Genomic DNA, 15,396 nt, shown 5'->3' with positions numbered 1-15,396 from the left:
AATCTAGTAAGAGTGGTTAGTTGCTGAACTCATGAAATTCACAGGATCGCACAAGATTTCAAACTGCAAGAAAATCAGTGGAGTTATAAGAGGCAGAGAACTACACACACACCACGTGCATGCTATTGCTATTTATTGTGGATTAACCTGTCAAGGACAAAAACAAAAAAATTCTGCATCAAATACAGGAAATCATAGCTTTCCTGTATTTCCTAGATTGTTGGCATGGTGGTTAGTGCTGTTGCTTCACAGTAAGATGGTCCTGGGTTCAAATCCACATTCTGGCTAGTTTGCAGTGGCTTCTCTCTGGGTATTCTGGTTTCCTCCCACAGTTAAAAGTCATGCAGTTATTAGAGTTAGGGTTAACTGGTGATTCTAAATTACCCGTGAATGTAAGTGCACGTGGTTGTTTGTTTCTATGTGATAGACTGGTGAGCTGTCCAGGGTGTACCCTGCCTCGTAACCTATCACTTCAGGGTTATTTCCCAGCTCTCCTGCAACCCGGAGAATGGTAGTCATTGTAAATCCATTCAATTTTTATGGTAACCAGGATCTAGACTTTGTTGAACATTATGCAATATGAAGACAACATGTAGTATTTAAGTGACCAAGTAGTACTGGGGTAAAAGTTATTGAATAGTGTTGAAATAAAATGACAAAATTGTGAAGGATTAAAATATTCCAAGAGCTCAACTTACTTCATCTAAACATGTTTCAATTGCGTTTTAGGAACACAAAATGCACAGGTTTATTGAATATGAAAAAGTTGTGTTGATTTAACTCAGTTGTTTAAGTTTCTGCCAAAGCAAAACATTTGTGTGCAACAAATGTCCACTATTGAATCAAGTAAATCCAACATGGCCTTTTTTTCAGTGTGTTCCATCCTTGTCACTGTTAACTTTACTCATTAGTCTTGTTAGTGAAAAACTGCAGGCAGGAACTGCTGCATCTTTGACATGTGTCACCAGCCGTGTCTTTTTACAACTAATGATCTTAATAATCACACTGTCACCAGGAATTTTATTTTAGATTATTCTGCAAGACCTCGTGTTAATTTTTTTCTAGAATTCTCCCAGGAGCACTGCCACTGGCATTGCAATATCAGCCACATTTTTCCACATCGACTACACTACAAGTTTCACCAGACTTTCATAGTTACTGGACGATAGGTCCTAATGGCTTATGCAATCCAATGTATTTCATCTAATGTCATAATGAGGTTGGTGGTTTTAGGTGAAATGTACTGTCAGTTATTAATAGAGTGTCATTAACTTTGACATGCTGTATATCACCCTATGTCAGCTTAACTCTTTAACATTAGCATTTTTGTACTACGTGCTTATTTAAATTACTCTCTGCAATATTTCTTTATCGCAGCCAAAGCATGCAGGCATGCAGTTGGGGATTCACGCCACGAAGTTAACCATAAACTCTGTTTACCCACCGATAGAAATAAGATTTCTGATTAGATTTTTGAGTCCTAGTTTGGTGTACACCCTCGTTCAACTATTTCAAGGACAGACTTACATAAAAAAAGATGTCTCAGCAAGTATTGGAGGCCTGTGATGATGAATGCCCTTACCTTCAGAGAGGGATATCTAGTTTTTATTAAGTTCCATCCACCAACCATACAGGAGATTAACCCATAGAACTGCATCTCTATCTGACGGAAAGCAAACACAAAACCTATACATTAGACAGCAGTGATGTGTCACATTGTGCTGAGTGATTTGTTGCAGTGGTGGACATTTTATTTGGGATTACATTTTTGTTATACTCAGCCATAAATTGGCCATATAATTTTTTAATTAATTAATAAATTACATTTTTAATGTTTCTGTAATAGTTACTGCAACTGTATGTTCAAGCTGTGCCAAATTACAGTTATTTACTTGCATTTTTACTGGCATTCCTCAACATAAAAAAATGTTTTAGTGGTTGAATGTTATGCTCAATTAATTTCTGACTTCTCACAGAAATTCAGTGGGCCAGCTCAAATTTGTGCATAAAAAAGTAAATTTGTTTTCTTATTTGTCTGATAACTAAGAATAGTTGTCGGTTTTAAACAATTCTCATGAATGCTTTCTAAAAAAAAATGGTGTTTTCTTGTTTTTATAACAGGTAGTCTAAAAGATTTTACTGCCAGATTAAGTTCAAAGCACTTTAACTTAATCTGGCAGTAAAATGCAGCTTACACTAAAGCAACAGTAATAAGAACCAAAAAGAAATCATTTATCATAACACAATACAATATAGATCGGTAACATTCCCGTAACATTCCCGAAAGATCCCTGCTTTATTTATGTGAGGAGACACACATGCATTTGAGGTTGCATTAAAAAGGTCATCCAGCATAAAAACAATCTGCTACATCAAACATGGAGGCAACAGCTGCCGAGGTAGCTTGTTCCTCCTATTTTGAATGTGATGCCATCAATGTGTTTAAAAAGGATAGAGGCATGGTCAAACAAAGCCTTGAAACAATGTGTGTGTTAGAGCATCTCATAATGAATTAGGTTTGTAACATGAACATGAACACACCCATCTGAAAGACGAATGTTTCTGCATTTTAACAGTAAGTCAATCTAAAATTGCAAATGATTTTCTCATCTGCAACACATAATATCATTAAACGCTCCAGAGAATCCATATGTCTGTATGCACGTGTGCAGGCCATTTCTGCTGTCAGCTGGTGACCACCCACGCTATACTTGCTGGTAAATACTGCTAGGATATAAGTGGAAATATAAATAAATATGGTCAATATAAAAACATTTCCATTGTGTATGAAAAGCATACTCATTCACTATTTGTCTTTTGCCTTATATTCTAAATAAATAAGGATCGCTTGATCAAGGTTCACACCTGCTTTACTGTGAAAACGTCCTACACTGTCTGTATCTTTCCTATTCTATTTTATCTAACTCAGTCTTGAAAAGGACATCAAACAGCACTTTGACCCTGCTTCTGGATTATGTGGTTGACCCCGAGTCCAGGAAGAAGCTTAGACATATTTTCAACTGCCTTTGTTGAAATACTGCCCTGTGTAACCTGGCGAGAATAAAAGGTTGCTGTATTTCTCTTAAAGTTCTTGCAGTGGTATGAATCACTAATGTTTCTGAATACCCCTGCACATTGTCTGTGTTCAGTGAAGCGTATCCAAATACAGTTTGCACTGACAGTTGAGATATGGATTGGGTTATATCACATTTCTTCAACTGTTTATTGAAAAGTGAGGCTGCAAAATGACTACTCCATTGATGGATCATTCTCAAGACCGGACAACATATTCACCTGAGTAGTTTAAATTAAGCTAATACAAAGCAAAGCACACAGAGCTATGACCTCACCTACAAACAACAAGAGGAAGGAATAATAAGCATTGTGCACATTGTGTATTGCCTTGAGGTTCACTCTACAGACCAACCCACTTACTTCTACCTCTAAAAGATGTGTCATATATATACAAGAGACTGTGAATTTAAAAGAAGGCTGCTAATTATTTATGGCTATGCAAGATGTTCAGCACTAATAGACCGCACTGGCTGAGAATGAGTTTTATTTTCTAAGAAATAAAACAAAAATGCAAGATTTTAGGAGGGACTGATTGCTGAAAACTCTCATATCCGTCTAATATTGGCAATAAGCAGTGCCCGTGGGATGCCTCTCTAGCTACTGTAAACTAATCTGATGCTCGTCTTATTAGATGCAACAGATTTGCCTGCAGGGGAGAACTGTGCAGTAGAACTGCTAATAAAATATTATTAGAGAAGTGAAAGATAATTTAACTTACAGAAATGCAAGTGGTTTGTCTTTCATGTTTGAACTTTAATGTAACTGTCATGTACAGCAACAAGTTGCTATTGTTCAATTTGCAAAACTAAGAGTTTTAGTTTTAGTAATAGTCCTGCAGTCAGATTTCCTGCTGCGCCTACATCAGGTCACATGACCCTTGGCTCGCAGTTCTTTATTTACGAGTGTTGAGAAGGTTGTATACGTAGCAATCTGAATCTAAAGCGAATAGTTTTTTTGCTAGAACAATACAGCAAGACCACATTAAAACAGCTGTCAAAGATAGGAAAGTAAATTCAATTTTGTGGTAAAAACAAAGCGGTGCTTTTTTCCCCCTTTTTTTTCTTTGAGATTTTCATAAATCACTGCAGAATACCATGAATATATTCTGCTTTGCATATGAAAACGGTGTCTGAATGAAGTGGCTCAGTGTCGCAGTGCTCAGGCACCTTTGTTTAGTTCAGGTTTCTTGGCAACAAAAACAACACATAGCACTGCAGACCTTAGGCTGTAAGCTGGTGCCTGTTTTCAGAGGTAGGGTGCTTCTTCTGAGCAATTTTCTGGCTAAAGTTTTAATTATTTTCATGTTATACATTTAAGGGCGCGGGAGGTGGGTTTCAAAGGAAAGTTTGGGTTCTACCAGTCTCAGTTCTTGATTTTTATTTATTTATTTAATTATGTTTATCATGTATGTTCATAACTTTGCAATCAAAGTAGTTTTGAATGTCGGGGTTTTGACATTCTGTCACCTTATTTCAAAATAGGACTTTACTCAACAACTTTTCCTTCATTCATACAGATTGAGACAAAGCTTTCAGCCCAGACATGTCGAGAGCACACAGCCTGGAATCGAGGGGGATGACAGCTGAAGGGAAATTCGCTCAGATTAACCATTTCCCATTCACTCCTGAATTTACCAAGACGCTTACAAAAAGCAGTCCATGTTTCGGTGCCTTGAGTCACCACTCATTCTTCTCCCGGCACAACCCTCATCCACACAGGATGAGGCATATTCAAGGTGAGCAAACATCTGGGTAAGCGGAAGATATCTATTTATTTTATTAAATGTATTATTTTCAAATAAACCCTAAGATATATTTTTTTTACATGTGTGTTTGAGGTGCTATAAATAAGAAGCATCTTTAAGAAGTAAACATAAGACAATACTCTAGCTCTCATCTTGATTCAAATGATCTAACTGTAACACACAAAAATCTCAGCTAAAACTGGGCCTGATGCAGCTCAGGTTCTTGAAGGTTCTTATTTATGTCTCATATTATGTTGTATTTATGTTGTTGCCTTGCAATCACTTGCCAACAGACTAAATTGCAGGTGATTTAGTATTTATGGACTTAAAACACCTTATGATAAAAATAATTTAATTGTAATTAAATATTAAGTATTCATGCTAAGTATTCTCTAATAAAAATGACAACAAGGTACTTCAGTAAAACATGGAGTCTTTGAATCAGTCTATTAGCAGTTGTTCAGCAGGAACCAAACACAGGCCCAGGTAAATGACTTCAGGATTTACCAAATAGTTGTGTCTCTTTTTCCTTGGCCAGAGCTGTTGAGGTAAGTCTCTATAAAACAGAATTGGCTCGTCTCCTTTCCTAAGAGCTTCACTTTAATTCTCTATGAAGATAAGTGACTTTGGCAAGTGGGGTGAGAGTGGGTCAGACAGGCTGGCAGGTAAGTGGTTATGGCAGGTGGGGAAGAGTGGGTCAGGCTGGTCTGTGGGTATGTCTTACAGCAGCATCCAACAGGATGGATGGAACACAGGGGTGCCTGTCTGGGATTTCCTAAAGCCACACCCACCACTGCAAGAGAGGATGGGTTGGGCGTGACTGTGAAAGATAATAACAATAATAATAAAATAATTTAACAAATATGGAATATACAAGTTTTTGATGTAACAATGTCAAATTGTGATTTTTCCCATGTCAGTATTATTTGTGTTTAGCAACTACATCAAAATTTTAATATAGGATAACTTAGTGTATAAATGTACATAAGGGACCTTATGTGAATTAGTCCAGTCTACAAAATTACCTACATGCCATTTTATATATGCATTTTTGTAGGTGCATGTTGCTGTTAAGCATAGGTAAACAATAAGGCGTTTTGTACTGCGGTCCTGGTCAAAATGTTATACAAACTTATTACATAATGTCGTGATAAATTTAGACTTTTAATGATTTGTTCGTTATATCTGGTTAAATGTCCCTAAGCATTTAAACATTTAATTAGACATTTAATCATCCCGATTTTTGTGCACTTAATTCTAGTTTATTAACATAATCAAACATGTTGATGAGTATGTTGTGCAATCATTCCGCCCCAAATGAATGATTCAAAGAAATCCCTGAAAGCTTAAACTTACCAATTTATGCCTGTGATCAGTGGATGTAATCTGACCACAACTGTGCATGGGTGCACCGTATATTCAAATTTTGCATGCCATGTTTTCATTATGGGAGTGGAAAGTATCTGGTTGATAAGTCAGTTATTTATTAGACAATGGACAATTGACTTGCCACTTTTAGCATACATAGGTGTAAATGCCTTTTGTGGCACAGTGTGTATTTTTGTCGGGTCTTTCCATTGCAAAGTAAAGAGCACTAATGGAACTGTTGTTGTGATCCATATAAATAAAACTGAATTCTATCTCTCTCTCTCTCTCTCCCTCTCTCTCTCTCTCTCTCTCTCTCTCTCTCTCTCTCTCTCCATTTAGAGGCAGTTTTTATTAAAGCTGCCCTGATAATTGGACACACTATATATAATTTGTCAGTGATATTTAGCTTAATGCTTTGCACTGTTTATGCAAACAAGAAGTAAACAACTTATTGAAGAAATCATAGCAAATAACTGAATAACTGTTTAACTGAATCAAATTAAGTGTGTCCAAGAAAGTATGAATCCATCACTAAAATTAAAACTAAGGAGTAATAAAGTCTACGAAGGTAGGAGACTGTGCTGGAATAATTGCTCAAAGATATTTTCACCCAGGAGACTGGAGTTTGTATTTGTTAATTAAAGTCAGTGCTGGCTTATTATTTTCATCTTTTTCCACTTTGATCCAGGTTGTTAGGTTTGGGAAAAAGAAAAAAAAAATAAATCCAAATCTAGATTCAGTAAAACCCTTTCCCGTGTCTACCATGTGTTAGAAAGCCTGGCAGAAAGTGCTGAAGGCAAACTTCTCCCACAACATGTTAGAAGTGTGTAGTGGTTTGTGAGGCTCTTTTTAGCATAGCTTTTAAAAGAAAAAGCTAACAACAGCATGCTCAGTCGCAAACTAACCAGTTAGTTTATCACCTTAGTGTTCATAAGTAAAATTTAGTTGCATCATAAATACAAATGTAACATGATTAAAACAAACAAAACTATACCAAATTATATTTTTTGTGTCTTGCAAGTTAGCTATAGTACATCAGCGTTTTTAGAGTGTATCTCCTACAAACCTTTAAATGTGATAATGTTGTGTTAACATCTTATTCTGCTGTCCTCAATTAGCATTTTCCCTTTGTCATTACCAAATGCTTTTCAACTTGAGACTGCAAAGTCTCTTTGCTGCATTAATTTAGAGGTTATTATCTAATCTACCTGGGACACACTGAATAACAATCTGTTTACGTACTAATTAATTCTGACTCGAGGTAATTACCTGTCAGAGCTAATTAAAGTTAATATATGAGCTAAAGCCATTAACAAGGTCTTCATTCTTGAAGTCTTCCTTCTTTTACAACCTGCTCTATATGAAATATTTCAAGCAGCTGTTTGGGCACCTGGAATGCTAATATGTAACATGAATAGATAAATTTACTGCACTACTGGTAGAAAAGAAGGTTACATCCCTGAGGTTCCCATGAACTTGTTTATTCTCAGCAGGGATTCTGCTGGCTCCAGTTTTTTAAATGGTACTGCTTCGATGGATTTGTGCCTCTAAAGCACTTTTCTGTGAGCAGGGTGAATACTGAGCATTTCTCATTCCCACAGGATTCACAGGCAGACCAATTTGCATGGTAAGAGATGATTGGTGTGTCACGTCGTCGTTATTTCCTCATCCACTTCTCAAGAGCCACATAAACAGGAAAGCAGCAGCAGAACCAGCTTTTCAGCTTGCTCAAAATCTTTATGGAGTCTGCGGAGACAAAACTAAATCAGGTATGTGTACTAACATATATGACACCTAAATGTCTTTATTTCTTTTCTAATGGTCCCCAAAGAAGCCAATTTTGAGTAATGGCTTTAATCGTTTTGTAATTGTTTCTTTTTTCACAGCACTATTGTCAGATGCTTGGAGAGATGAACTCAAAGAAATGGCTGCAAAAATCAGTCTAACTTCCCAAACACAAAAGGACAAAAGAGAGGTATTAATAATTGAATTCTCATGTATTTTTACAGTACTTGACACACAGTAAAAAATCCTTTGTTTGATTATGGCTATCCAGTGCCTGATGGTAAAGGGAATTTAGAGATTGGATGTGACAGTATATGGACAGTATACTTAATACCTTCACGTGTTTCATTATTTTTTTACACATTTTCTAATTTAAGTTAATTTTGTAGAGTTCTTCAGTTTCTTTCTAACTCAAGAAGATTTCATACTGGAAAAATGTATCATGTACTGCAGGAACAACCAGAGGAAAAGTTTGTCCGACGAAAGACTCAATATTCAGCTCAGACTGGCAGACTTATTCCTCCATCCTCCAAGTCCTACCTGCGCAAATCTCAATACCAGCGCATGAGCCATCCTCAACCCTTCCATGATCAAGAACTCATGGTAAAATACCGGTTAACTGATCTTGAGTAGTACTGTATAATATGAGGTGTTTTAGGGTTAAAACAAACAAACAAACAAAAAGGGTTAAAAAGGCAAGATCCAACATCACAGAGGGTACAGCTTTTGGTCAAAGTTCCACTTAATTAGATATCTGAAAAATATCCTCTGGCAAAACACTGTCACCAAGTTTCTTGAGACGTTCACTAATAAGTTCAATAAAACATGTGATCTTTGAGCTACTGTTGTGACGGTCTGTCGCTTTCTTGTCAGGTTTTGGAGATACTTTGTCAGATCCTGCAGACAGACTCTCTCTCCACAGTGCAGCAGTGGCTTCTTCTTTCAGGCCAAAGAGGTAAAAATCCTCATTCCACATATACAGCGGAGATATGCACACTACCATTTCCAGTTAAAAATAAGCGTTCTTTAAACCATTTCCTAATACATGCACTTTTAAGAGTCTGGCACTGCATCCCCCTCCTACTTTTTTAGCAATTCATTTGTCACTTTGGATTTTTTCTGTGCACACTGGCCACTTATTTAGGTTGCTATTTTAACTGCTTAGTAATGCCAATATCTCATCATCAGAGTTGGGTCATTTATTTGACATTGAACATGGTATGGTTGTTGGTGCCAGACGGGCTGGTCTGAATATTTCAGAAACTGCTGCACTCCAATAATCACATGACCCTCTATGAGCATTTACTTGATGAGAGGGGCAAAAAGCTTGTTTTGACATGAATATACTTCTGACAGAACGAGATCAAGGGAGGGGCTGCTATCCACTGTGACCGGTTGGGGGTGAGGGGAAAGAGAGCAGAGAGAGACAGGACGACAGACACACTGTAGGAGAGCCAGAGATGAATGATTACTAATGTTTAAATACAGTAGTGGAGGGAAAGTTAGTTGGGAAGAAATGCTCAGTGTACATTTGGAAGCCTCTCTGGTGGACTAGGGCTATTGCAGCATAGCAAAGGGATGGTTTAGAGTCACATGATCCAGCCTGATGATCAGCTTTAAAAACCTTTCAAATGCCGTTGAAAAAGATTGTAACACACAACCACCTGGTGCTTAAAGGTACATACATTGTTTTTCTTCGATTCAATTTACTTGTTTTTGATATAGTGTTACATCACAACAATAATTGCCCCAAGGAATTTTATATTATATGGTAAGGACCATACAATAATAAAGAGAAAACCCCAACAATTAGACGACCTCCTGTGAGTAAGCACTTGGCCACAATGGGAAGGAGAAAACTCCCTTTAAACAGGAAGAAACCTCAGACAGAAGCAGGCTCAGGGTGGGGCAGGAGACAGCACAAAAATAATGGTTATAGAATTACCTTAATTCACTTTTACAGTAAATATTTAAATTTTGCTTTTACTCTTGTTGTACTGTTGCTCAACTGCAGAAAAAGATCTGGTGATGGGGATGATCAGACAAGCTCTGGACGGTGTCGACCTCTCTGTCCGTAACCAGCGGAACTTCCAGCAGCTACAGGCATTTCATCCAGGAGCGTCTCCGTCTGTGTATGCTGCATCATTTGAGCAGCCATGGGGAAAACCACACAGGAGGAGGTTAGAGTGAAGTGTCAGATTTAGCTCTTTTTTGGTGCAGAAATGTTTCAAGCTAAATGTGTTTTAATCTTGTTTATTCACTTCCACAGTTCACACCAAGTCAATCAAACTGCCATTGATGAAAAACCAGGTAATTTGATTATGCTTGACTTTCTCTGTTATGTATGTATTTTTAAAAATAATTTTAACGTGTAAAGTTTTGCGCAGTTTAGTTTTTCCTGTCTTTTGGAGTATATTTAATATACAGTTTGGCCTTTACATTTTACAAAGCCACTCTAAGCCACACTGTTTATGTCTGTCCTTGGCTTGAATGGCAGCTCGTCTCTGAGCTTCTTTTGCTGGCATGAGTTTTTTGGACTGACATCCTCAGCCAGCCTTTTCTTATAAATGCTCCTTTTCCTCCAGTGATTTTGTCTTGATTGACTTGACTTAGGCTTCTTTAAATGATTCCTTTTTGTGAAAGTTAAAAAATAATGCCCTATTTAAAGCAGATACTTCTGATAAAATGTTACAATGGAAAGGCATTTGTGGAAATAAGTAATGCATTTTAGAAGGGATCCAATTATTCATATTAATGTTGAGCAGCTCAAATAAGAGCAAATTTAAAATCTGCTATTTCGATATGTGGATCTGTAGTATGTGGAAAATTACTCTCTTAGCATGAATCTGACTGGAGTGCTCTTTGCAGAGCGGATTGGTGATGCAGAAGTCCTGGCAGTCCATTCAGAGGCCGAAAGTGTTCAGGTTCCTTCACTTCAGGAGGGGGATAATGCATAGAGCTCAATAATCTTCCTAGAAACGAGCTATATTGTATTATTTCTGTGCTATGAGAAATGTAGCCTAATACCTAGTTAGCTTATCTTTATTTTCATTTGTTAATCAATAGGATTATATACTGTAGATGTGATTGTGTGGTGTAATAATTGTGGATACTGTTACATAATTGCTTATTAGCTTTCAAAGGTATCATGGTTAGAAACTGATTGTAGCAACATTTAATAAATAATATATATATATAAATCTGAAGATTTGATCAGTTTTTCTTTTTTTACTTTTCAAATAAAGCAATAAAAAAGGAAATGTCTGTGTAAAGAATAAAAATTATGTTTACTTTTGGCAGGGTGGCAAACCTCCATAAATGGAGATATAGCAGAAATTATCTCCTTCTTTTTGAAAAAAGTCAAAGAGCTTACCCTAGCTACCCTGATTTTATATATAAAACATATAAACATATAGGATTGACCAGACAAAATAATGTGTATGTGTAAAAGTACCTATTTGGTAAGTGTGCCTGTAATTTTATATATACCAAAATATTTATTGCTGCATTAATGTGCAAAGATCTTTTACAACTACTCCTATGACTAAGTCATCATTATCATAATTTTAGCCTTTAATATACATTACGCTACATAATGTACTGCATTCCTTTTAAATTATCCGCTAATGTGTAGGCCAATACATTTAAGTGATATACAAAACTATCAACTGTTTTTATTTTATTTTTTTGCAGCAAAAAAAAAGGCAATCGAGTCATTAACTGGTCAACAAAAATTATGATATATAGATATGATAGTAAATACTCTTAACAGTTTATGCTTAATAAGATTTTCTGTCGTGAACCAGCCTTTCTTCTATATCTCTTCTTTTAAAACTAACATAGATGCCATGCTTTTGCTTTTCAACCAAGGACTTTGAAGAAAGTAAGTTTCAGAAGCTCTAAGAAGTCAGAGTTTTCACATTCACCATTGCAGCTCAGTGCTGCTGCTTTCTCTCCTCTTTGTGTCTACCAAACACTACATGCCCAAGAATATTGCCCCCTAAGGCATAATTGACGCTGTGTGGTGAATACCTGCATTTTGTCATGTTTACAAGTTTTTGTGTGTAATGAAGCCCATTATAAAATCTTGCATAATGTTTTCTGAAACCATTAGCAACCAACAAAGTACTCCCTGTTGCCTTCATTTTGTTTTTCATCTGTTATAAACCTAACTGTAACAGCACAGGGAAAAAAAACATAGACAAAAAGTTAAGAAAAGAAGAAAATAGATCCCCCACCTGCAAAGCCTTTTTTAGTTTATGCAGCTAACAGATTAAATATTTTTTCAATTTAGGTTTCATATTGCTTACAGTTACAAATTACTTTAAAGATCAATTTGTGTAATTAAGTCACAACGACGTGTGATTTAAACTTTAATTTAATCCTCCGAGACAATGACGTTACTAACACCTTATCTGACCAGTGTGGACCAACAGATCTGCGTTGCACTCATTGTCATTTCATTATTTACACTTTGCTAGTTTTGAATTCATCTGTCTATTCTTTTTGTCTTCAGGACTGCCTGAATTCTTTGTGGTTTCAAGGTATCATGCAGTTACTGCAGATTAATCAGCTGCACATTCATGTGAATCTCCTGTTCATAAAAGTAGTGCTATTGAATTGAAACTGTGTAGGCCATTTGGATAAAGTGAAGGTACTGTAATGTTCAAGAGATTCATTTAAGATGATTTAACCTTTGTAGCATGGTGCGTTCTCCTGGGGGACGCAGCCATCAGAAGATTGTTGCATTGTGCTCATATAGGGATGAACACGTTAGCAACAATACTTGAGTTGTGTGTGGTGTTTAAACAATAGCCAACAGCCTGAACCACTGGTACAAGGGATCCAGGCTTTCATGTTAACCCTACTATCAGAATGCCACAGCAGAAATCAGGACTCACCAGACCCGACAACATTTTTCCTTTCTTCTATTGTCCAGTTTTGGTGAGCGCATATGAAGTGTAGCGCATATGCTTCAAGGTTCTACATTTTTGGTGTTCAGAAATGCTCTTCTACATACCTTCGCTATAAAAAGTAGTTATTTGAGTTACTTTATATCAGCTTGAAAGCGTCTTGAATCAAAGCGCTGAAACCCAACAACCATGCCATGAAGACATTTCTTTCCCCCTTTGGTGCTCAGTTTGAACCACAGCAGGCCATCTAAAGCAGCTGAACAGGTGTACCTAACAAAGTGGCTGATGAGTGTATGTCTATTTATATATTTAACAATAAGGAGCAGACAGTGTGTTCCAACCTTAGGGAGATCATAGTTATTGGAGTTTAGCCTGCCTGTTTGTCAAAACTGTGATTCAGGAATGAAAGTGTTACTTCCATCATGATTGTGTTAAATTGGAAAAGCTCTTTACCCTCTCAAGGATGCTCTGGGGTAGGTGAGAATTAGCTCAACCATATGACATATAGACTTCAAGAAGTCACCTTTGTGAGGATGATTCAAGAGTAGGAGGCATAGGGCACATTATAGGTTTTTTGGTCCCTGTACGCCTGAAGTGAGAGTTTGGTCTTCAATAACAGCAATAATTCAGATCTGTTACGAACTAACACTGGATTCCATCGGGAGTGCCTTCGTTCAGAAATTTCTCAGCTCAGTGTAAGTCACAGTGATAAAAGTGATCTTGATTAATAAGTAGTGACAATTTGATGGTCAAATAGTTCAAATAAAAACAAAAAACAAAGCAAAGCCCGCTGCAGTTTCAGTACTTAGTAGGTTTAAAAGACCAATTTTTAACCTACCTGTTACGGCCGGGCGGCCGGTGTGTTTGCAAAGTGGACACGGAAGAAAGAAAAACTAAGTTTAACACAAACCGAGCCGTTTATTAGGCTGAATACAAGAAAAGAAAGCAAGACAAGGCGAACAGGGGCATAACCAAAACTAAACTAAACTGGGGACAGCTAAACTAAACATAAAAACGAGAACATGAAACTGAACAGGTACATGTAAAACTTTAGCGTGAAGTAATCTAAACATGAACCTGAACAGCAGCTTAGAAAATCCTGAGACCTAATGTCACATGAAGCGAGTTGGACAGATGAAGCAACACTGAACAGAAGGAGACAGAGGACTTAAATACACAGGAGGGTAATGAGGGAAGTGGAAACACCTGGAGAAACACCGCTGATACAAATGAACCTGACGCCACAGGGAAGTAAAACTAAACACACTGAACATAGAAACACTAGACTCTTCAAAATAAAACAGGAACATAATGGGACTTTGACAAGACAACACAAGCTTGACAACATGGAACATGTAGACGTGAATAAGACGACAGACTGGGGAGACACAAGGAGAGACACGAGAACAGATACTGGAGACGCAACAGACAGACTACACAGAGGACAGGAGAAGACTTATGAACAAGGAGAAATAGATTAAACATAAACTAGACTAAAACTCAACTAGACCCCAATTAATAATAATAACAACCCAAGAATTTAACATTAGTCCAATATAACGAAAGAAAACATAAACACAAAATAATCTCAACACAGACCCAGCCCCCTAGCAGTACCACTCCTAAGCTGGAGCAGTGACATAAATCTACATCAACACAGAATTTTTACTATTGCTAAACACAGACTCAAGGACACTTTTGCATGCTCTGTCAAAGTGATTTATTACACTGCTCATCTCTACAGAGTCTCTGACTATGCTCCAGAGGATGGTCACTTTCTGCTCCAAACCGAGTGCCACATTAAAATAAGGTTCAACAAATTCACAAGTAGATTAAAAGATCATTTATAATATTTTTAATATAAATTCCCAAAACAATTTGTAGATTTTTTTTTACAGATTAAGTAAAAAAGCTGGCCAGCTGAAAGGGCGAAGTCAGTTCAGTCAACATCTGTATTACTGTAAATTTTTCAGTAACCTGCCCTATAGTCGTTGAGTTATATTTCAGTCTAAACCTGACTAAAAATCCTTAATGCCTGGCTGAATTTTTAACCATATTGATCTTTTGCTACATATGATTGACAGCAGTAGGCTGGAGATTAAGTGCATGTTAAAATTCAAAAACTAACAGCTGGGATATTTGCATTCTCTTTTTGGCAGGAAAAAAAAAGGCTCTAACAAAATCCTGTACAATCACACTTATTGCTTAAAAATTGCTAAAGTGGTATCTTATATAATACAATATACAATATAATATTTATATTGTACGAACATGATAATTATGTATATTGTAATAACGTGATATTATGTTGTTCAAACGTGAAAAGTATATTGTACAAACATGGAAAGTATCTTGTTAGAACAATAACTTTCCACGTTATAACGTGATATACTTCTATTTTTCTTTTGCCTGGGTGGCAGCTCTACGCTTCTGTAGAAACGGGAGCTGGAAGCATGTAAATATAATAATAACCACTGCAGCCAAGAAGAGTGCCTCGAGCCCAGGCAAGCT

At 36.8% G+C, this 15,396-nt stretch overlaps 1 protein-coding gene across 1 annotated transcript in view; it reads left to right on the top strand.

Moving 5' to 3' along the window:
* tbata (thymus, brain and testes associated) overlaps positions 1-15,396 on the top strand; it is a 26,429-nt gene extending 11,033 nt beyond the window's left edge. Inside the window, exons 2-9 of the mRNA XM_085170549.1 lie at positions 4,592-4,810; positions 7,789-7,956; positions 8,074-8,162; positions 8,426-8,575; positions 8,846-8,927; positions 9,987-10,152; positions 10,242-10,282; positions 10,841-15,396. Of these exons, the coding sequence (XP_085026675.1) occupies positions 4,618-4,810; positions 7,789-7,956; positions 8,074-8,162; positions 8,426-8,575; positions 8,846-8,927; positions 9,987-10,152; positions 10,242-10,282; positions 10,841-10,929 (978 nt within the window). The 5' untranslated portion in view covers positions 4,592-4,617 and the 3' untranslated portion in view covers positions 10,930-15,396. The remainder of the gene's footprint in view (positions 1-4,591; positions 4,811-7,788; positions 7,957-8,073; positions 8,163-8,425; positions 8,576-8,845; positions 8,928-9,986; positions 10,153-10,241; positions 10,283-10,840) is intronic.

The sequence above is a fragment of the Neolamprologus multifasciatus genome, chromosome 8 (assembly GCF_963576455.1).
Source record: "Neolamprologus multifasciatus chromosome 8, fNeoMul1.2, whole genome shotgun sequence".
Lineage (NCBI taxonomy): Eukaryota > Metazoa > Chordata > Actinopteri > Cichliformes > Cichlidae > Neolamprologus > Neolamprologus multifasciatus.
The sequence above is the reverse complement of the archived record's forward strand: the minus strand, read 5'-3'. Positions and strand labels throughout refer to the sequence as shown.